Genomic DNA, 22,835 nt, shown 5'->3' with positions numbered 1-22,835 from the left:
TACCAGTATGTGTTGTTTGTACTGATACTGCTCTTGCTATGCCACTTGGCATAGTCTGGTTGCGGTGTCAGTTATGTCTCGTAGGTGAAGATGAAGGTAATCCTCCAACATCTTCTATTTTTCCCTTATATTAGTGGAAGGTAGGTTATTGGTCATTTATTTTATTTTTTATTCTTAGTAGCTCTTCTACCTGTTTAGACTAGTATTCTTGGGGATTTCGTATAGTTGTGTAAGCTTGTCTTAATATAATTTCTCTTTAGAATTTTGTTTTAAATTCCGCAAATATTCTTATATAAGGGTTCTTCTATTTAGGATGTATAGTGAGTGTCTGCGGGCCGGTGGGTTGGGCAGTGAGAAATAAACTTAAGCATCAAGAGTGTCAAAATAGAACAAAAAATTGCACAACAATTCATTAAAAACATTTGTCATACAAATTGCACAAACCACTTATTTCGAACTCTCTTGTGATATTCATTCATCGATCAACACATATTATCGTGCCACTAATTAAGGGCCAACTAGCCCTTTTAACCCTGTTTAATTTTCGGCATGAATTATGAAGAGCTCATAGGTAGCTGAAGCCGGTCGCGGATGGCCAGCATGAGGGGACGAAGTGGGCTTAGTAACACTTGGTTAAATCCCAAATGTCTCTTGAACGTTGGTTTGAATAATCCCTTTAATCCCAAAGAGAATGACAAACAATAAACTTTCAAATTAAATGTCGCCACGCAAGTTGAAGCAGAAGATAAATGGGATCCTGAGAAGTATCTGACGGTAAATTCAGGTGGTTATCAAAGACAAATCAATTTGTGTTGGAATAAAAGCATTTACACATTGATTTTTACATATTTAATCAAAGTTAAGATAACCAAAGGAATCACAAATTTGATGAGTTAATGATTTTTATCAGTGGAAGAGTAATTGGGAAGAAGAGAGTCAAAAGTTATTCCTTGACTAATCACAGAAAGAGACTCAACCACTCCATTAATGTCAAGCGAATAAAGCGTATTACAATCCATTTCATGTACCACGCGAATCAAAAAACCAACTTTAAATTGAAATGCTGTACAAAAACACAATCAGGAATGGACATAGAAAGGGTCATTTCCATCTTTTTCCGGTACATTGAATGAATTCTCCTTTATGTTCATCTCCTCCTCTCAAAGAGCTTACCAAAACTACTCTAAGCATTAAATAATGAGTATGTAAAACACAGAAATTAAGAGACTTTTAACAGCTCAATAATTGATATTGCTTTCCAAAACATGTATGTAGACAGACATGTACAGAGAGTATTCATTGACGCACCAACAAAAATAGGACTCCCCATTACCAAAAGCATTAGACTGACAACACTAACTACTACCTGCAGAAAATAAAAATATCCAAACAACACTAGAGACAATCCAGATGAACGGTGTCATTAAACACCGGAAACATAACAACTTCAAACAAAAAAAGCAAACATAGAGATATAGATCAACGACCACCGCTGGTGCATTCACGAGCGAAATGCCCGTCTTCACCACATTTGTAGCAGCCGCCACCACCTCCTCCGCCTCCACCGCCGGAGTATCTACCACCTCCGCCACCGGAATATCTACCACCACCGCCGCCGCTGCCTCCATCCTGAGTGCAGTCCCGAGCAAAGTGACCAGACTCTCCACACTTGAAGCAGCCGCTGCCACCTCCTCCACCGCCGCCATAACCACCACCACCACCTCCGTAGCCACCGCCTCCTCCATAACCACGGCTACCACCTCCGTAGCCACTGTCACCACCACCATAACCACGGCTTCCTCCTCGACCACCTCCGTAGCCACCGCCGCCACCATAACCACCTCCATCTCGTCCGCCGCCGCCGCCGCTACGAGAACCTCCTGTGACAGGAGCTCCATCAGGTCCAGTAACATCAACAGCCTTAGTCCGGCCGTCACCGCCAGACTCCACCTCGTACTCGACGGTCTCCCCTTCAGCTAGGCTGCGGAAACCTTCAGATCTGATGCCAGATTGATGAACAAACAGATCTTCAGTACCATCGTCGGGAGTGATGAAACCAAACCCTTTCTGGTCACTGAACCACTTCACTGTACCCTTAGCCCTCTGTCCTCCCTCATCAGCCATTTTTTCAGAAACCCTAAAACCCCTTTCTTTGTGTGTGTGTGTTCCCTTTGGAATTGTCACCGTGGCTTATTTCACAATGGGATGGGTCACCTATATAGTGAGCGTCTGAGTGCCACGTTTTGTTGGGCCCAGAATAGAGTGGACCAGGATTCTCTTCTTTTATTGTGCTTTGGAGAATTAAATCAAACGGTTGGAAATTCACCATACGAACAAACGGTCAGGGTCTCAACGTTGGAAATAGGGATAAGACCAATGGTCAAATTTCAAATAATTGGACCAATTTATCCTCCTTGTTTGAATTAGTAGAAAGGGAGTACCATCAGGGATACTGGGGTTAGTATAGTCATTTGGAATATTTTCATGCAGGTTCCTTCTGTGTAGCAGTCAAAGAGTTGTCATTCAAATATCAATCAAATAAAAGAGATCTCAAAGAGTGTAATTCCATTTTGGTCCTTTTTCTAATTTTCATTCTATTTTTATATTTTATGTTTATATTAAAATTTGATTAAATTTTAATTTTATATCAAATAAATTTCATTCATTTGGATCGAACTCAAAATCTGTGAAACAAGAGATATTTCAATCACCTGATCAAAATCCATTTTGATTCTTATCCAACGAAGTCTTCCTATCCCTCCCCCCATTAATTAATACTAAACTATAATGTTTCTATCAATGAATTAATTTATGAAATTGGGTTTCCATTATCATGAATGTACAAGCATATGTTTTTATATTTTATATTTAATATAATGGAGTCAATATCACTTGTATAATGTGCTGTAGTATTTTGTCTTTTAACCGTAGTAGAAATTATTGTCTTTCTAAACGTAAGCTACAATTGTTCTTCTAATGCTAGATATTTTGTTTTTCACCTTTTCTATGATATTTTCTTCCTTTATTTTAATTAGAAATGTACAACTAAGGGGCCATTTGGTTGCTGGTTAGAGTTATGCAGGTATTAGTAATACAGAATTTAATTATGTAGGATTTAGTTATGCAGGTTTAATAATTTCTTTGGATGTTGATTTGTTATGTTAAAAATTAATAAACATTATATACTTCTTAAAAATAAAATATTTGTTGACAGTATATCCTTGAATCAAAAGTTTGGATCACAAAGTTTCACAAGGTTTCTAAATGTTTGATCATGTCCTCGATAAGCTGAATTTGCGTCATATCATGCCTAATCACCTCACCCAATATTTCTTAGGCCTACCTCTACTCCTCCAAAATAGCGACAACAACAAGGAACAACTTTAAATTTTGGATCTACCAGAGCTTATCCCCAAGGGACTGAACACCACTGGTCATGTCGAATGCTTTATATATATATATTGAAAGGGTAAGATATATATTAAAAAGGGAATAACTTTGCACTAAGACGGAATAAATATCAGGAACATCACCCCCTATACAATAAAGAAAAAAAATTCCTATTGTATTGTGGCCTCAATAGGAAAGACACCAGTCTTATCCTTGTAAAGACACCATTGACACAAAATTGAGAGTCAAGTGTTCAAGCAACAAAGTAGTGAAAAAATAGATTTCGTAAGATAAAAAATACAACAAATCTAACACACTTTTGAGACAAACTTGAAATTCTAGTATTGTGGCCTCAGGGTTAACATAATTCATTGTTAAATTACATAAACTGGCACATAGAACATTACACAAAATAAAAGTGAACTGGGTCATGGTTAAACCTTACAAAGTAGCTAACCAAAAACCTTTCAAAGCTTTAAAGTTATCATTAACAATCATTCATACCATAGTGTAATGATCAAGTTCATTGATGCTTAAAAAGCAATCCATGAATTTTGTGTTGCTTCAGTTGATGCACTAGGTTCCTCTTAAGCAATTTGATTTTCTCCTTCAGCTGGAGCATCATCTTCATCGACAACAATAATAGGAAATTCCAAAGACATGTCATTAGCAACTTCTTGAGCTTCAGTTCTTTCTATTTCTTCAACAACATCTTCTGGCCACTCGGCAAACTATCCAGTAGCTCTAACATTGTCAAATATTTCTTCTCAATCAGCAAATAATGGCCATTTCTTAAAGTTCATTGACTTGGCATTTAGATCAACCTAAAAAAAAATAAACAAGTACATGAAGTAACTGACAATATTCCAAAGACAGAGGTCATATTCACCAAAAGAAAATATAAGTAACTAGCTTTAGTTTGCTAATAATTTATAAATTAAAAATCACCTTTATCAAGTCATTCTAAGATTTTAGATCATTAACTAAGATAGAGCCATCGTTATATCGAAATCCTAAACCACTTCGACTCTTTACCAACGATATGGTCATATAGCGCTTTTTCGACTCTCTTATTTTAGAACAAATATGTGGTAAAGATTACAATCCGCAATTAGGATGACAAGCATTCATTTGTTGTTCCAGTTCCATTAAATAACCATCTGTAAAGGTTCCATTATCCTCTTTCCAACCATTAACACACAATTTTTTTTAATCTATCAACAACAGTGAGTTCCTCTTCTGGAGTCCACATCCTTGTTGGTCTTTTTTGAGACATGTTCAACCTTCTTATTGTGGGACTCCTACCATTAATCTGCAAAAATATAAATAAAATCACAATTTATCTCAACTTATGATTCACTTCAAAATTATTCTAACTTATTTTCACATGTATTTCTCACAAAAAATTTAACATGTGATGCAGGGGATATCATAAGAAGATATCCAGCTAGTTTAAATCTCCAAAAAATATTTTTATCACTACAACAATAAACTTAATAATGATATTGCTAGTCATAGTTTCAATCAATTAATTTAACATTGATTCTTCAAGTACATGCTTATTTCTTGCAGTATTTGAAGCTAAAGGAACTAAATTAAAAGAATTTTCTTTTTATTGAATAGATTTTATTTTTACAAACAAATCAAACCCACACAAAATTTTGTTACCTGTTCAAAGAAAAAATTCACATTAAATTTGGGTGTACATAAAACTTTAACTTAACTAAAGCATATTGAGAAGATCTAGAATTTCATTTGTCTCCCACCAGATTAACAAGAGAAAAAACAAAGAAGAAGAGATAAGCAAAGTTTAAGATTACAAAAGTTCCTAACCTCAAAGAAAGAATTTGGATTGAACGTTCCTCAAGATTTGCCTATGAGAAGATGGAGAAATTTTTTATCTACGAAAAAGCATATAATGAATCTGATTGTATCTTTAGAAAAGACTTGTATTTAATAAGGAGTGATATTTAATTAAGCGTCAAATTTGGCAAAAACTTCAAAGTTAAAATGACTAACGACACAAACTCAAAATGAAAGCCTCGAAATTCGAACCAACCATCCTAGTAAACCAAAAAGGACCTTCCAGAGTTAACCACATTGGCAGAATTCTCATCCGAGCACTTTTACCAAAAATATTGGTTGAAATCAAAGTTTGACCAAATCTTCAAAGTTAAAATGCCTAACGACACAAGCTCAAAATAAAAGCCTAAAAACTTAAACCAACCATCCTACTAGAATAAAAAGGACCTTCCGAAATTAACTGCACTGACAAAATTCTCATCTCAGCACATTTACCAAGAATGTTGGCCGAAGTTAAATTTTATTCAAAACTTCAAAGTTAAAACACCTAGCGACACAAACTCAAAATGAAAGCCTCAAAATTCGAACTTTCCATTCTACTAGACAAAAAAGGACCTTTTGGAGTTAACCACATTAACGGAATTCTCATTAAAGCTTATCATTAATAATCATCCACATCATACTATGACGATCAAGTTCACTGATGCTTAAAAAGAACTCCATTCTTTTTATATCTTAAATAATTTCCATTGTTGCTTTGACTCGTTCATTCGAGTTGTATATTTCAAATACAGGGGATTCAATATTAGAAAATATCTTACCACGAATATCAGATAGATCACGCTCTCCTAGCTTGTCATTAAAGCAACTATCATCTTATCAATGACTTTGAGTAAATTGCTTCATCACCTCCATTAAACCTTTGAGAATAGTCTCATCCTCATCCTCAGTTGTTGTTTTTCTTTTTTTGCTTCTACCTTTTTCGTTGATTGTAGAAGACGATGCCTTAAAATTATTACCTTATTTCTTAGATTGTTGGATTCCATCATTTTGAGTTGTGAATGAACTTTGTGCTGCTCCAGTTGATACATTAGTTCATCTTGAGTTGTAAATGGACTTTGTGTTACTCCAGTTGATACATTAGATTCCTCTTGGGCAGCTTGATCTTCTCTTGTACTTGTAGCATCATCTACGACGACAACAATAACCGAAAATTTTAAAGACGTGTCTATAGCAATTTCTTTAGCTTCAGTTTTTTCTATTTCTTCAACAACATCTTTTGGCCCCTCGACAAACTGTCCAGTAGCTTTATCCTTGCCAATACCTTTTCCCAATCAGCAAAAAATGGTCATTTTTTTAAGTTCATTGACTTGGCATTTAGATCAACCTAAGAAACAAGTACGAAGTAATTTACAATATTCCAAAGACAAAGATCATATTCACTATGAGAAAATACAAGAAAGTAGAAATTCACTAATGATTTGAAATAAATATAAATCACCTTTTATCAAGGCATCTCAAGCTTTTGGATCATCAACTAAGATACTTCCATCAATATATTGAAATCCTAAACCACTTCGACTCTTTAGTAACGATATAGTTGCATAATTTTTTTTCATGATCTAATTTTAGAATCAACATGAGATAGAGATTTCAATCCACAATTATGATGACGAGCATTCATGTAGTGTTCCAATTCCATTGAATATCCATGTCTAAAGGTTCTATTATCTCTTCTCTAATCATTAACACGCAATTCTTTTATTTCATCTACAAGAGTGAGTTCCTCTTCTGGAGTCTATACCCTTGGAGACGAAGATGTTGATTTTCTTGCCCTCTTTTTGGACATGTTAAACGTATCAACTGTGGGATAAACCATTTCAATCTGTAAAATTATATATGAAATCAAAATTAATACTAAATTGCAACTTACTAGTAAATTATTTTAATTATAACCAAGAAAACTGTAATACAACTAGATTGTTCTGAAAAAGATAATGGCACACGTACACAAAAATTCACTACTTATATATTCAAAAATATATAAATATACATTGAGATTCACTATTTGTCTCTACAACAACAATGTGAGACATACAAAAAGAGACCATTCGTTTTCACAAAATACTTAAAGTTATTACATTTTACATTGAACAAAAAATTAAAAACAAAAGTGCATGAGCACAACAAAATTAACCACATAGTTTAAAATTATAAAGATTGATTTTCAGATCTTTCATTCCACATAGACTGAGTTAGTTCATCCCTCCAAGTGGTCTACTCATTAGATGCTTCAACTGTGTTAATATTTTCTTATTCATGTTGATTCTCCATGTGAAATTCCATTTCCACATCTAAGGGGTCAACTTTCATCTCTTTTCGAATGAAATTGTGTATCAAACAACACGCACTAATAATTCTATTATGAACCTTAACTGAGTACCACGAAGAAATTCTAAAAATTTTCCAACGTCTTTTTAATAGACGAACTGCTTTTTCAATAACATGCGGCCCTAGCATGCTTCATATTAAAGAGCTTTTCTTGACATCGAGGTGATGGATTGTCACCCTGGAAATCCTTTAGCCGGTATCTATATTCTTTGTAGGGAAATAAAATCATTTTCATTTGTATATCCTCCATCGTATAGATAGTAATTTCCTAAAAATTTAAACAATGATATAATTACTTTAAAATATTATTCTATTTTTGAAAGTTTTGGAAATAGACAAGTGTTTGTGTTTTTAGCATACCCTGGGTACTTTTATCCTATTTCTTCGTACAATAGCATCTCGCAATACGTGACCATCAGCGGTTGATCCCTCCCAACCAGGTAATACATAAATAAAATTGAGATTTCTATCACAAACCTCTAAGACATTACTTGCTATATCTCCTTTTCATGTTTGTATCTTGGCTTATATATGGTTTCGACTCTAATGGGAATGTAAGTACCATCCAATGCACCAAGACAACCCTATAAGATAAATTCAACTCTAAATACTAAAGGGCAATCAAAAATAAAAATACTTTCATCATAATATTTCAAGCCTTTTTTGCAGTAAATCAAATGTTAGATGAAAATTTACCTACCTTAAACCATTTCCATCGATTATCAGTATCATCTTCGAGCACCGGATTAGGTTTTAAAAGTAACACTGGAGTTAGTTTAAGAATAACTCTTAGACATTCATTAAAGGCTCGACTTACACTTCACCCCTATCGTGATGAGCCAAAATATTTAAGAACTTTGCTAACTTTTCAGTACTCGACATATTTTTACCGTCATTCAACCCTCCAATATTCTTGGCTAAGGAGGCTAAAATGTGAAAGGTATTTCTGTCCATCCTAAGCTTGTCAATACATACAATATCATTGTCACGAATGAGAATATTCAGATGAGACGTGATTTTAGGAATTCTAGCACTCATACAATATCGAATGACCCGTCTATTTCTAGATTATTTTCTTAATAACATGTTGTAAATAGCCATAAAAAAGCAAATAGGGACAATACACGAATGCACCACAATCTCCTCAAGGGTGATAAAGCATTCAACATCGCACAATTGCTGAGGATCCATATACACTTATTTTACATTTAAAAATTGGAACATCGTTATCAAATTGTATCCCAAAAAAATAAGTATCAATCATGTTACTTAACTATTTATTTTAAGTATGTGTAGTAGGAAGGTGATAGATGGTTTCAAATAAGAATGTTCAATTTTATTAAAAAAAAGTAATATTGAAAAAAAGGGTAAAATGTTCTATTTTTGTTTGGCTTCAATAACTAGAATACTAAAATTATTTTGTCATAATTCAAAATACATTAGATCCTCGATAAAGTGGTAATCTCGCTAAATGAATATTTTTCTCCGATCTCGACTTTGGCCAATTATATTAAAGTAATATTCTCGTTAAATGCATTAAATAATAATTAAAAATAAAGTATTAAAGGCCCAAAAAAATATAAAGTAATAATTATTAGAATACATCAAATACTCGTTGGATAATTTTCCCTGACATGTTCATTTTCTCTTGCATTTGAAGAAATCACTCATAGAAAACCTTCTCTAAATCAGGGTATTTTGCCAGTTTATGCCTCTTGGCATCACTATTTTTCATCTCATTTGAAAAATACTCTGTCGACCTTTTGAGAGTATGCGATATAGTTGATTGACTAATAGTCAAATCAAACTTTTGTTTCATCCATGTTTGCAAATCTTTTTGGCTAATAATTGAATTCTCTTTTTATGCTCACATATTGCGTTTCTTATTTTATTGGTTAAAAATAATTTTTGTACGTCTTTCAAATGATGAGAAGACATTATACTTGCATTATGATTTTTAAACATGTAGCTTTTTTTTATAGTTAACATAAAATCTCTTCATATTCTATACATGAATACAATTAGAAACATTAAACTTTACCAAATTCGCTTAGCTTTCCTAGATTTAAACTTTTGAAATTCTTAAATCAAATATATATTTTTTTGTTATGGCACATACTTCAAAATACTCTCTAAAATAATAAATGTTTGTTTATCGATAAACTAATAATCTCGAGAAATAAATATTTTTTTCGGTTTCAAGCATATGCATTTATAGAGGTTTTATTGTATATGCTCTTTTTTGTAATTTTAGAAGTTAAAGAAACTAAAATTACTGAACCCCTTTTCAAAAAGAATGATTTTTCAACTAACAAAACCCACATCAAATTTGGGTGTACTCAAACTTCAACTTAACTAGAAAATATTGAGAAGATCTAGAATTTCATTCGTACCTCAACAGATTAACAAGAGGAGGAGAAGAAGAAGAAAAATAAAATAAAAAAAGATAAGCCAAGTTTAAAGTTTCAGAACTTCTGACCTCAAAGAAAGAACGCAAGATTGAAAGTTTTTTCAATCTATTTGCGTCTGGAAGAAAGACGATTACTGCTATGGATGTTGTTTATGCGCTAGAGGAAAGGAAGAAATCTATGAATTTGGGGTTTTTAGGATTTCTGGAATTAGGATTATTTGTTTTGAGCTTGATGGTGAGCTTCTCTGTTATACATTCAAGATAATAGAAATCTCCTCTAAAAAATGTGTAAATATTTTCTAAAAATATGTGGAGTATATTTGATTGAGAGTGGAGGGTAAAATTGTCCATTTGTATTTTTATTTAGGTATTAGTTATTCATGTATAACTTGTTCCATCTCCTACCTCGCATAAAATAATACATAGATTGACTCATAACTTATACATGTATTAGTTATGTGATTTTCTAATTTTCTAACCAACATAGTATTATGTGTGTTGAATTTTATACCTTACACAAAAATACTACCAAACATGGTAAAGCTTATGCAACATTTTATATATGAATAACCAAACCCTTATCCAGTAACCAAACGACCCCTAAGTAATACGGGCAAATTATGTAATTACTCCAATCGTTTCAATATATTTGTCCAATTTTTACTTTTAGTTTACTTTCTTTTAAGAAAATTACTATTCAATTTCTTAAACTTCATGTCAAATCAAACAATCTTTTTAAAAATATATTTTTTTGAGATTGAGTTAGTACATGATTCATCTTTTTGATCATGTTACGGGAATCAAACAAACTCAATTAATTGTTTTATTCAATATTAGATCTCCATCTTAAATTTTATATCAAGTCAAATAATTTTATTTTATTTTTTGAGATTGAGTTAGTCAAAAAATTATCTTTTTTATCATGTTACGGAGCTTTGTTTATGTGTAGTTTTGTGCGGGTAGGCATACACAATGTTAAGAGGTACTACTTCCATTTCAAAATAAATGAATTGTTTGATCTTTTTTCATATTCCAAAATAAGTGAATTGTTCAAAGTTCAAGAGAGTTGTTGAAAATTTCTTTCATTTTTGCCCTTATTTACATTTACTGGGTGATAATTTCACGAAAGTTAATTGTTTATATTTTTATTTATTTTTTCAAGTATAGTTTGAGAATAACTAAAAGAACAAAAATTGAAATTAGTGTTCAATTTATGTCCTCAATTTTTTTCTTATTGAGTAATTGAATATGCATTACTTAAACAATCACTTATTTTGAAACTATGAAAGTATTTAATCCCTTTGGAGCTAATATATGGGCTAATAATGCACAAAGTCCATCTTTTTCTAATACATGTGACAAAAGGTATTTTTAACAAGCATAGCTGCATATATATATATATATATATATATATATATATATATATATATATATATATATATACACATTGCAACAACTCATCTTCTTCATGAGTTGATTTTTTTCCAATTTCGACCAATTCATATCTCTCCTCTAAACAGAATTAAATTTCAGTTTTGAGGTCCCCTCGATGTTTTGGTTCTTTTAATATATTTTCACTTAGAACGATTCATGCTTGCAGCAAGTGAAATTTTAAAATTTAAACTTCAAATTTTTTCAAATGCAAAATTTCAAGCAAATAGATAAGAGCATATTTGAGAGAGTTCTAACTAATTATTTAGGTGTGACCTGATATAAATGACCAAATTAAATATTCTATTTCACACGTTTTACAATCTTCAAGTCTAGATATCTCGTATTAGAAGCGTAATCGAATTGTACCGATTTGGATTTTTTTTTAAACAAACGTTAAGGTAAAAATCTCAGAAAAAACCTGCTCCAAGTTAAGGGTGATTTGGAAGGGACCCAACAATCTATGTGGGTTGGTGTAAGAGTAATTAGAAATAGCTAGGTCGTACTTTTTAGGTTGCATCTTTTGTAATCTGGATTTTTTTAGGCGAAAGTTAGGGACAAATTCTACTAAAAGTGTTGGTCGTAATTTTTTCATCCTTGTAAGTTGAGTGTTTTTCACGTAAAAATATTGTGTTGTAATTTTGTTTTTCTCTACATTTCACAAAGTAGTCTTGAAAAACATATAAATTAATATGATCAATCACTTAGGAAAAAATCAAGCAAAACCCAATTCACTCATCTTGTTTATTAGATAATGCTAAATATTAACTTTCAATTTGATTTTCGTAAATTTGTGTTATGTTAGTAACATTGTTCTCAGTTTGGGTCCATTGAATTGTTTGATTGACTTCACTACAAATACCAGTACTATCTTTACAAAAATCAAATACTTGGATCATAATTAGACTAATAATTTGGTAATGTATTTCCATACTCTAATATAAGAAATCTGTTGCGTAATAATATTAATTTACGCTTATACTCATTGTTTTATCAAAATATGGATCATTAACTAGTCATAGAGTGATGGCTATATGTTGAGATATTAATGGTCTATTTATTAGATAGTCTTCACTTAGATTGTTCAATTTTAAGTGGTAAAGGCAAAATGTTGAAGATAAAATTATGGCTGATTTATGCAAGTATTTTCTTTTTATGTCGTCATTTAAAGTTTGTCTCTATTTTGAAAATTGTATAAATATAGTTTTTTGAGGGTGACAAAACATTAAATTTTTATATAATATCTACAACATTTTAGTCTCTAATCTAACATTTTCTCATTTAGAACTTGGTTCAAAATATTCATTAATAATTATAAACAAAAGCAGTCATAATATAAATTAATTTTATCTTAATAACTCAATTGGTTGACAATCTGAACTGTCATTTTATTGATGAGGATTTAATTTTTCACTCTATCCCCATTTTTAAAAAAATTAAAAACTAAATAAAAAATTCATTTAATTTGCCTCTTCGAATAATCTCAGATATTACCCATTTCCAAGGTCCCACAAGTGTAATAATAGGGGTTAGGAACAAGTCAAAATGTAGTCAAAACATGTAGGTGAGAATAGTAAAATTTGCCCATAAAAAATGTCATTTGTATTCTTTATTATTGCTCCCTGTCATTTTCCAATCCATATCAATGTTGTATACTCCAGGGATGTACCTTTCAACAAAGGAAAGATAATTATCTTGAAATTCTCAATTCCAAATTGTTGAAAATTTGCTTGAAGTAATTTTTTTTTATCCTTTAACATTTTTAACAAGGAAATTGAATTCCCTCTTCCTTTTCTTTGGAGTATAAGCATCTGAAATTCCAATATTCACGAAAGTTTTTTCAAATTTCAGAATTCAAACTTGAAACATTTAATTGGAAAATAAACTCCATACACTCCACCACACCTTTATAGTTAAGGAATGCCACCCGGTCATATCATACATTAGTAAATAGAACAAAAAGTTGCAAATCTCTTCTCTAGAAACATGTCGCATACTACATTAATTAACCAAATCAAGCTAAATTAAAAAAAAAAAAATCAAGACATGGAAGTGGGGGAAGCGGGGGGGAATTGTAGTGATGGCTTAACAAATTTACACATACAACCCATGCATCTTCATCTATCGTCCCAACTCATAATGTCGTGCCAATTGAGGGTAGAATGGGTCTTTTAACCCTATTTAATTTCCGTGACGACCTCATAGGTTGTGATGGTGAGTGATGTTGGCCGGAGATGGGCGTGGAGCACCATCATGAGGGAGGAATGGTGGCGGAGATCCCGGTGGAGGTGGACATTGGTAACACTTGGTGAAAAGACCAAATGTGTCAATTTGATGAATGAAATTGGTCATGCTAGCCCAACCACCAAATCCAAATCCAACAATCAGTACCCAAACCACCACAAATATGTTTATTGTAAATGTTCCAGCCCAACGTCCCACGAATTTTGGGGGTTGCTCTACCGCATTCTGCATAATATCAAAGTTTATAATCAGTACATATTCATAAGACACCAAAAATATTAAAGATATAAACAAACAATTTAGGAATTAACACTAAAAAATTTAAATTTGACCCCTATCCTCATACCCCAGGGGAAATAAAAGTGATTTGATAGTTTAAAAGTTTCTTAGGTAAACTATGTATAGAACTTAAAGGCAATATTACATAGTTAGAGCATAGCACATAAATTAAATTCAAATTCTGTTTCTAAAAATTTATTTTGCTTTTATGTTTTATTTTCCTACTTTTAATCAAAGTTGAAAGCGAGTTAGACTGATATTATGTTTTTATGTTTGGACAATTCCTACTAGATATTAGCTCCAAGAATAAATAGTCCTTTTTCATTTCACTATACATCCAAGTACTACAATACTATGTGAGATGTGACTTAAGTTTATAAATTCCCTTCTTTTTATTCTCCATTGGTTCTTGGGAATCATAATATAAGATTCTTTAATTATTTTTGTTCTATTTCTTAACTAGTACTATAGGGTAATAAAAATTTGCTACATGGCCTAATATTGGTACCTCTCGTGCTGCTGCCGATTTAAACGTGAGCATGTAAGCTAGAGCGGGGATAATGTAGACGGTGAAACTAACGAGGAGTGAACCAACGGAGGAGTTTATAGGTCCAAAGAATGGGAAGACTATGGCCAGAAACCATATTGGAATCACCACTGGTAATCGTGCCGCCGCCCTCTTACACAAGCTCTTGCATTCGTGCATGCCTATGGCCTTCTCCCATACAAAATACAATGGTGTGCATGCAAAACCAAATGTTATGAACTGCAACAAGTAAAAAACAACCACTCAATGTTAGCAATAAAATCGTCATACTATTCATTATTTTTTAAGTAGTGTGTCAAGTAACATAGTAATTAATTAAGGAAAGAAAAGGGAAGTGCCTGATGAATGAGCATGAGGATGACAGCCATGTCTCTAAAGAGTGATTTAGGAAGGAGAGAAAATGCATTGGAGTGATCAAGTAACAGATCTCCAAATGCCCAATACACTGATGCTGCGGATGGAAGGGTCAGTGTTAACACATAAAGAGTTGCCCATAAGTAGATTGCCTTAAACTTTTGGGGTTTCCACATCGCGTGCATTATTTCTCTGCCCAAAAATCACAAAACATTAGTCTCTTCACCCTATTTTATCACTACATAGTAATATGATAAATCTTTATTAACACTCTTAGATTACATAAAACATAACTATATGTAGCAGTCAATGAAAAGTGACATAGATTAATAATCTGAAAAATAAAGGTAACTTATCAGTATAAAAATACTTTATTGTAAGTGTATATAAGTTAAATTCATATTATATATTAGTGATTTTTTCCCTCTATATCAATTCATTTTTAGTCTTGTCCCCCACAAAATGTGACGTTTCATATTTAAAAAAACAATTTATTTTTGAATTTTTACCCTTTAATAAAATGATTTATAGTCACTCAAATATTTAATGACTTAGGTAAATTATAAGTTTCAAAATTGTTTCTTTTCAATGTACGTACAAGCTACTGACCTATATCCATGCCACAACCTAATACAATTGAATGCCTTTTACAGTTCACAGAACCTAAAAATCTAGTTGAGTAAATATCAAGATTTATTTGCAGTCCCTTTCATATTTATGATGGGACTTAATTATTTCTTGCTTCTTTTCCTTGGTTAATGGTTAGTTTTAAGTTTGTTAGAAAACAGAAAAAAGAAAAATAAAAGATAGAGATGTTCAGAGCATTTAACCATTCATTGATTCAGTAAGAAAAAAAAAAGTGATTCGAAAAAGATATTTTGCTTTCTAACTTAAAAAGGGTAAAAAGGGTTCACAGGATGTAATGACTTTTTTCTTCCCATGCCTGAGAAAAGCACTCTGCCAAATTGAAAAATAAAATAAAATGCAGAATGCATGTAAAAAGCTAAAAGTAAAAGTTAACAGGTTATATGTACAAGTTGTATGGAGAATAACAATAATAGTGTTTTGACAAGGATTGGTCACCACGTAGTAAATGTTAAAGTTTTGAGGGAATATTTAATCTCTATTAGACAAAATGATTCTATATACTATAGTCCACTTCTTCAGAATATGTCGAAACTAGTCTAGGTTAAGTTATTTTCACACAAGAATAATGTTGAGGCGGGAGCTAGATGTGGTAAAATTAAGTAGTTTTGATTTAAATTCCGCTTCAATTTTATAATTTCAGCCTTATGTGAATTTTGTTAAGAAAGGACATAATTTGCAATAAATAAATTAATTAAGATGTCTTACACTGTAACGGCATGTCCTCCAAATGTGTAGAGAATGTTTGTTGCTCCTGTGAAATATAGAACCATTTTTGTTGGACCTGAATGCTTCACCCCCTCCACCTGATTTTATTACAAGAAATAAAAAACATTAATTCATGATTCACATTTCAAATTACCAATTAATTATTCATGAATCTCCACATATGTATAGATATGTTAATAGGTTTTCTTGGCTGTTCACTTAGCTAGTTAAGATCAATTTGTTATTCAAACTCTTCAAAAAAAATGTCAAAGCATGTGTATTTGATAATATTTGTAGTAAGTCGGCAATATAAGCTAGTGGACTAGATGTTTGTGATTCGAATTCATATGTATCACAACTAAAATTCAGAACTCTAAGGACGCGGTATATTATGTAAAGTTTCAATTACTTTAATTCGATTAAGAAAAAAATTCGTAAATAATCATACGTGAAATTAAATACCTGTCCATGGAGGAGTGATGCGACAGTAAGATACCAAGCAGTGTAAGTGGTCATTAATAAGCCAAGAAAAGACCAGATTCGGTAGTTGTGAAAAGATGGAATGAATACAGTAGTTGCACAACAAGCTCCAAAAATATAAGTCCAAGTTCTTTTGTCCAAATTATCATTAATGTAATATATATTGCTGCAAAATTTCAATAAATAAATTAATATCAGTAGAAAAAAATAAAGCAGAATATACAGGGGGGGTTAGAAAAGTTAAAGAAACAAACCTTGCACAGGCTATAAGTTGAATGACAGATCCAAACAGAAGAAAAGTGCAATTAAATGCCAAACCAACGTTCCTCCAATGCTTTCCAAGTAACCCATCAAGAACTTCAAACCACTGTACACACAAAAAAAATCATATTAAAAAATACTATAGTTTGATTAGAATGCCATGTGAAAAAATGGATTTATAGAGTTAATTTAGTAGTGATTTTCTGTCGCAGATTAACTATTAAATTAATTTAGTAGTATTAACTTATATCTTGTCGGAGTGTCCTTAAGATAAATACGAAATTAAAGAAAAACACCCCTTCGAAACCTGAAAAGCTTTTTATTGGAACAAATCTACATATGTTGCTTATGAAAAATTCTGTGTACGCTACCTGAATGACGTGATTGCGGAAATCGACTTTTTCTCTTTCCTTTCTTGTTCGGTATTCAATGTAGAGAATGCTAATGAGATAAGCAGTCCAACTGCCTAATAAACCGTAGAAGAGTTGAAATGAAACCCCAGAGAGCATTCCCAGTTGAGAAAATGAGTATGGTAGTGTCAATAGCACTTGAGCTACCTGAAATTAAAATGAAACTTACATTTAATGTGTTTGAGAAAGAAGGATTAATGAAAATTTACTAAATTAATACCTGATTAGAAGCACAGCTAAACCAAGCATCATAAGCAGAGCCACCATGCCAGAATAAATTAGAGATTTTGGATTTGATGTCATTATTATTAGGCTTTCCTTCACTCTCCATTTCAACATAATTTCCTACTATCACGGTTTCCACTACTTTTTCTGAAGTTTCCATCTTTTTTTTTCCCCTCCTTATACCCTCTCCTTGCTAAAATATGTGGTATAGGCACAGTTTACTACTGTAATGGACTTAAAACAGAGTTGGCTGTCTAGTAAGGAGGTATACTGGTCTATGCTATATTTATATTAGAGAAATGAATGTTAAAACAACTTTGTTGGGTGGGCCTGTCTCTACACCCCTTTCCTCACCTTGCTTGTCCTTTTTAGCTTTTCTTTTTCCAAAAAAAAAAGGAGAAGAAAGGGTCGAGGAAAATGGGGTCTATGGTGTTTTTGAAGGGTGGGAATTCATAACAAGAGTTAAACGATTAGAATGTGTCCACTAGTTGTAACTTGAACAACAAACACGTCCATTGTTGAATTTTTTTGGTATTGAATAAAACTTGCAAGTAGTTTCATAATATATTGTATTGTATTTTATTGAGTTAAGTATATTATATTATTTTGATGAAATAAGTCTTGGTCAAAGAAAAAAAATGCTTACGAGCTATTCCCTCCGTCCACTTACTTGTCCATTTTTCTCTGTTTAGAAATTCAAAAGATAATTTCTTATTTTATACTTACTTCATTTTTATTATCAAGAACTATTCTTCATTTTTCAACACTTAAACGAGTACTTACAGTAATTAAGGAGGGATATAATAAAATTATTATATTATTTATCTTTTTAAAGAAGTATATCAAGTCAAACATAAACAATAAGTAAACATGAACAAAAGGAGTACGATAAAATTATAAATTGGGATAATCAACTTATAATGTTTATCTGATTTTTATCTATATGCACTTTACTTATAAACTTTTTTTTTTATTTCTCATCCAGTATCCGGAGTCCGCACTAAAGTCTCGATTTAATTTGGATCGCACACCGCAGGGCCCATGAAGTGGCACTCCCAATAGGACTTTCTCTATGTTCAGGGTTCGAACTCGAAATATTTAATTAAGGGTGATGCAGTCCAAAAATTGCACTACAATTCATGTTGGTTATTAAACCTTAGTATTACCTCTTTAAACTTACAATGGGTGTGATTTTGGGGAAGTGTAGAAAAATCTTGGTTTATGTAGCTTCCAAGTTGAAACAGTTCAACTTTGCGAGCTTTGACGAATACCCATGGTTTGCGTGCCCAACGCAATTGTTCCTATGATTAAATCTTTTAATTTAAGCAAATTAATTTATTAATTAAATGTAAACATGATTAAAAGTATTGTCATTTAGTGCAGATGTTAATGTAATTATGGGAGCGTGACTGGCTTATTTGCACGAGTGGGTTTCTCTTCTTCCCATGATATAATATGTGGGGAGCAATATAACATTTGATTAATTTAGCCTAACCTATGATTTGTTATTGTATTTTTAAAGTAAAACTATCAAGTACTACTGAATACTTCCGTCTAAAACAGGAAAAGATGAACATTGCCTAATTCACATTGTACTTTAATTAAGTATTCTAATTCTTTCTTTATCTGGTGTGATAATGACGTCAAATTCAATGTCATTAATACTAATAAGTAATAACCTCTTAAAACATCTTTTTGCATTAAAAGTTTGGCAAAAGCCAATTGTTTAGGTATAGATACAGTACATTATCATTTTAAAATTTTCTTCTCATTGTGAGTTTTTATTCTACATCCTCTTGTTTTGTTTTTCAAAAGTCAAATAGCTTGAACTTTAACTAGTATTATAAGATATAATTATAAAAAAAAATTATAATTTATAATATTATACGTATAGTTTTTAAATATTTAAATTAATCTGATCTAATTTAATACCAAAGTTTAGTTTAGACTAGGGAGACAAAGGACAGAAAAACAAAGAATAATAATAAGGAAAATAGTAATAAAGGAAAGGACTGCTTATCGGACGGATAATTTGACTTAACGATTTGACCTATCGGATATCGATTTTTAAATTTACTAATCTGCTACCCAACCTATAAGATAGTTGTTTGTTCGGTAACAAATTAGCAATTATCGGATGGTTATCGAGTGGTGTATTGATTATCCTCTAATTTTTATGGTACCTTTTTTTCAATGACGCACCTTACAAAAAGATGATTTTTTTCACTATTTTAAATGCAGTGAGCCACAGACTTCTTTATGCCTTTACCTCTTTTAAATTTTAGTGTTTTTTTTGAGTTTGCTGACTTGCTCTCTATTCTTTAAGACAAAATATATAATTATAGGAAAATAAATAAGTTTTCTTGGCTTTACGGCTTTAGGAGTTAGGACTAACAAAGGAAAAAAATATATAATTACTCTTATATATTTGATAAGATATTAAATAAAGCTAATATACCTAAAATAAAAGTGTAAGTATGGTAATTCTTAATGAGTTAACGGTTTACCCAATAAGAAAATTGAATAATTCACCCCCACACCAATAAGTCGTTAATTATGAACTTTTCATTTGTTTCCTAACCATTTAGTCGATAACCCAATACCAATAAGCCAATTTTACGATTGACTTACTGATTACGGTTCGATTTTGAACACCCCTAAAACGAGCCCACCAAAGGACGTGACGCTGCAAGCGGATCGATTAGAGGTTTTGATTTTTAATTTTTAATGTAATAAATTAATTTTTTTCTAGAAAATAAATTTTTAAGCGATGCAAATTCAAACAATTCAACATGAATAGCAAATATCGAATAAAAAAAAGTTGAAAACCAGAGAATTATAAGAAAATAGACCGTATGATTAGAGGCAAAGGGGCGTGGTCGCTTTATAGCAAGAAGAAGAAGCTGCTTTTATCACATGGCTTTGGGAGGAAAAAACTTTATTGTCTCGAGAATTTCATCCAATCCATTGCTTCTTTCAATTTACCATGTTCAATATTACACATTTTGAAGTATAGTATATAAATTCATCTTTTCATAATTATTACTCCATTCGTCTTAATTTATATGACCACATTTTGAAATTCAATTAAATTTTTTTTTGATTGAAATTTCATGTTGTGTTATTCATATTTTAGATGTCCAATTTTATGCAGGAAGGTGCTAAGTGTCTCAATTAGTTGAGAGAATGAATGGTTGTCTCTATATGTTTTTGAACAATTTTCACCTTAATTAATTTTTGAGGTCGATTAATTTTTTTTGCTTAAACTTAAACTCTCCACTATTTTTTCAATTACGTTACATATTTTATGCCCCAATTACCCATAAAAAATCATGTTTTCTTTAACACTATAATCTTCACACATTTTAGAGACATAAGGACAAATCTATTCTTTGAGAATTGTAAGATCATGTGCCTTTGGAATTGCGCTTTCTCTTGTAATTCCTTCTTATCTCCTTTTTCCACCAATTTTTTCTCATGCTATAGTAATTTGTTACAGTATTTTGCTAAACATGCTTCCTTATAGCTACCAATGAAACACAATATAATCAGAAGTTTTAAGGTCCAGTAAAGTTTACTGGACATAAAATTATCTTTGTTAGGCAGCAACTTTTCTTCTCAATGTGAGGTTTTTTTGACCCAAATTGGGCATCTCCAATTTTACCCTTTATTTTACACTCTAAATATAGAGTTCTCTATTTTTTGAGACAACAAATTAACTTCTAATAGAGAAATATAATCTTCTCTCTCTCGTCAATATTATATTATTATTTTTATTTTCTTTTTCATAATATAAATCTTTTCTTTCCCTATTCCAAATAATCACCATACATAATTTTCATGTGATATAAAATTTTATTCTTTTCAAATTCTTTTATTTAATCTAAAATTATATATATTCATATAATTTAAATTTTGTTCATTCTTCATAGTGAAAATTAATAATAATTTTAAATCATATCACTTAAATATTTGACGAAAAATAAAAAAATATATATTTGAAATATTTGAGGAAAATTAAAAATATATATATTAGAAATATTATTAATTCGGGATGAAAGTAGTATATATTAAATAATATATTTTTTAGAATGTTATATTACATTAAAAAGAATCACGAATATTAAATATTTAATTAATGGTCTTATATGATTTATAATATCTTAACTACAAATGTTGTATAATAGAAATAAAATATAATAATTAAAAAGTGAAATAGAGTGTGTGAATAATAGTTCTTCAAATTTGCAGAACTACTATTAAACACTCTATAATTGGAGAGTAAACAGGTGAATTAGAGAATAATTGGAGAAGATATTCTCTATTTTAGTTTCTATTCTCTATATTTGAGGAGTAAAATAGAGAGGGTCGGATATGCTCTCAACACAAAATCCCCAAAACCAAGACAAGAAAGAATAAAAGGACAAATGCTTTTATCATAAAATAAAACAGCAAAAAGTGTTAAAAGTTGGCAAATTTCACCATTCCCTCAGAAAAGTTAAGGGGACTAGATAGAGCATACTGATTGCTAGTGCAAGACAAAAAGAAAATTCACAAAAGAAAAAGTGCCTAAATTCATATTTATTTAACCTGCATTTTTTTTTGGTTTAAAAGGCAAAATGTTTTTTTTTTGGTACTATTCAGTCCCCAAGAACCTTTAATTATACGTGTCTTCTGCTTTTTACAGAGGTATTTATGAATTTGAATGTGTCACCTAGAGTTATCATTGATTATTTGTAATGTTATGATGGTTAAACATAATGAGGTCAGAATTCTTTTAAATAAAAGTTCAGATAGTATTTCAATTGTAAATATTAGTTTACGAGATTTATGATTTTTCTTTATTTATGCAGGTTTAATCGTCTAAATTTTCACAAGACTTGATGAATTCTAATTAGCATCCTTCATGAGAAGACCCAACCCAATATAACAATATTCCTACAATTCAAGACAAAGAAGCATATTTGTAGTAATTGTTGAGAGTTCACAATTTTATTCACGATAACTTGACACTGATTAAAGTAATTGAAAGTTACTCATTATAATTGTCACATTTCTAATATTTGAACTTAACAACATGATCGAGAATTAGAAAATCACAAAAAATTTACTCATTGCATAACAGTAAAGTCACCTTTATGGGTATTTATTTCATCGTTATCGTGGGAAAATGTCATGACTTCGTTGCTATATATGGCGAGTCTAGAGTTTAATTATTTTGACATAAAGAAAATACAGTTTTATGATTTTATTGTTA

General features: G+C 31.2%; 2 protein-coding genes across 2 annotated transcripts; both read right to left on the bottom strand.

The window, feature by feature from the left end:
* Nucleotides 1-1,228: 1,228 nt before the first annotated feature.
* Nucleotides 1,229-2,197, bottom strand: LOC129885339 (glycine-rich protein 2-like). Its single transcript, XM_055959584.1, has one exon. The coding sequence runs from the start codon at nt 2,122-2,124 to the stop codon at nt 1,480-1,482; it is 645 nt and encodes a 214-aa protein (XP_055815559.1). The 5' UTR covers nt 2,125-2,197; the 3' UTR covers nt 1,229-1,479.
* An 11,073-nt stretch (nt 2,198-13,270) lies between these two features.
* LOC129885338 (auxin transporter-like protein 2) lies at nt 13,271-17,979 on the bottom strand. The gene is made up of 8 exons (XM_055959583.1): nt 17,574-17,979; nt 17,315-17,500; nt 16,937-17,049; nt 16,665-16,848; nt 16,203-16,300; nt 14,834-15,041; nt 14,457-14,714; nt 13,271-13,894 (listed from the first exon to the last, which is right to left on the bottom strand). Exons 1-8 carry the CDS (start codon nt 17,736-17,738, stop codon nt 13,625-13,627), a joined length of 1,482 nt encoding a protein of 493 aa, XP_055815558.1. The 5' UTR covers nt 17,739-17,979; the 3' UTR covers nt 13,271-13,624.
* Between the last annotated feature and the right edge of the window lie 4,856 nt (nt 17,980-22,835).

This window comes from Solanum dulcamara, chromosome 4 (genome assembly GCF_947179165.1).
Source record: "Solanum dulcamara chromosome 4, daSolDulc1.2, whole genome shotgun sequence".
Taxonomy (NCBI): Eukaryota; Viridiplantae; Streptophyta; class Magnoliopsida; order Solanales; family Solanaceae; genus Solanum; species Solanum dulcamara.
This window is presented reverse-complemented; position numbering and strand designations above follow the sequence as displayed.

What these genes read in the sequence shown, in the direction of transcription:
- LOC129885338 (XM_055959583.1), bottom strand. Translation starts at nt 17,738, where the DNA reads ATGGAAACTTCAGAAAAAGTAGTGGAAACCGTGATAGTAGGAAATTAT. An exon ending in CAACTTATAGCCTGTGCAAG is followed by an intron (nt 16,849 to 16,936) that starts GTTTGTTTCTTT and finishes GAAATTTTGCAG; the next exon opens with CAATATATATTACATTAATG. An exon ending in CATCACTCCTCCATGGACAG is followed by an intron (nt 16,301 to 16,664) that starts GTATTTAATTTC and finishes TAATAAAATCAG; the next exon opens with GTGGAGGGGGTGAAGCATTC.
- LOC129885339 (XM_055959584.1), bottom strand. Translation starts at nt 2,124, where the DNA reads ATGGCTGATGAGGGAGGACAGAGGGCTAAGGGTACAGTGAAGTGGTTC.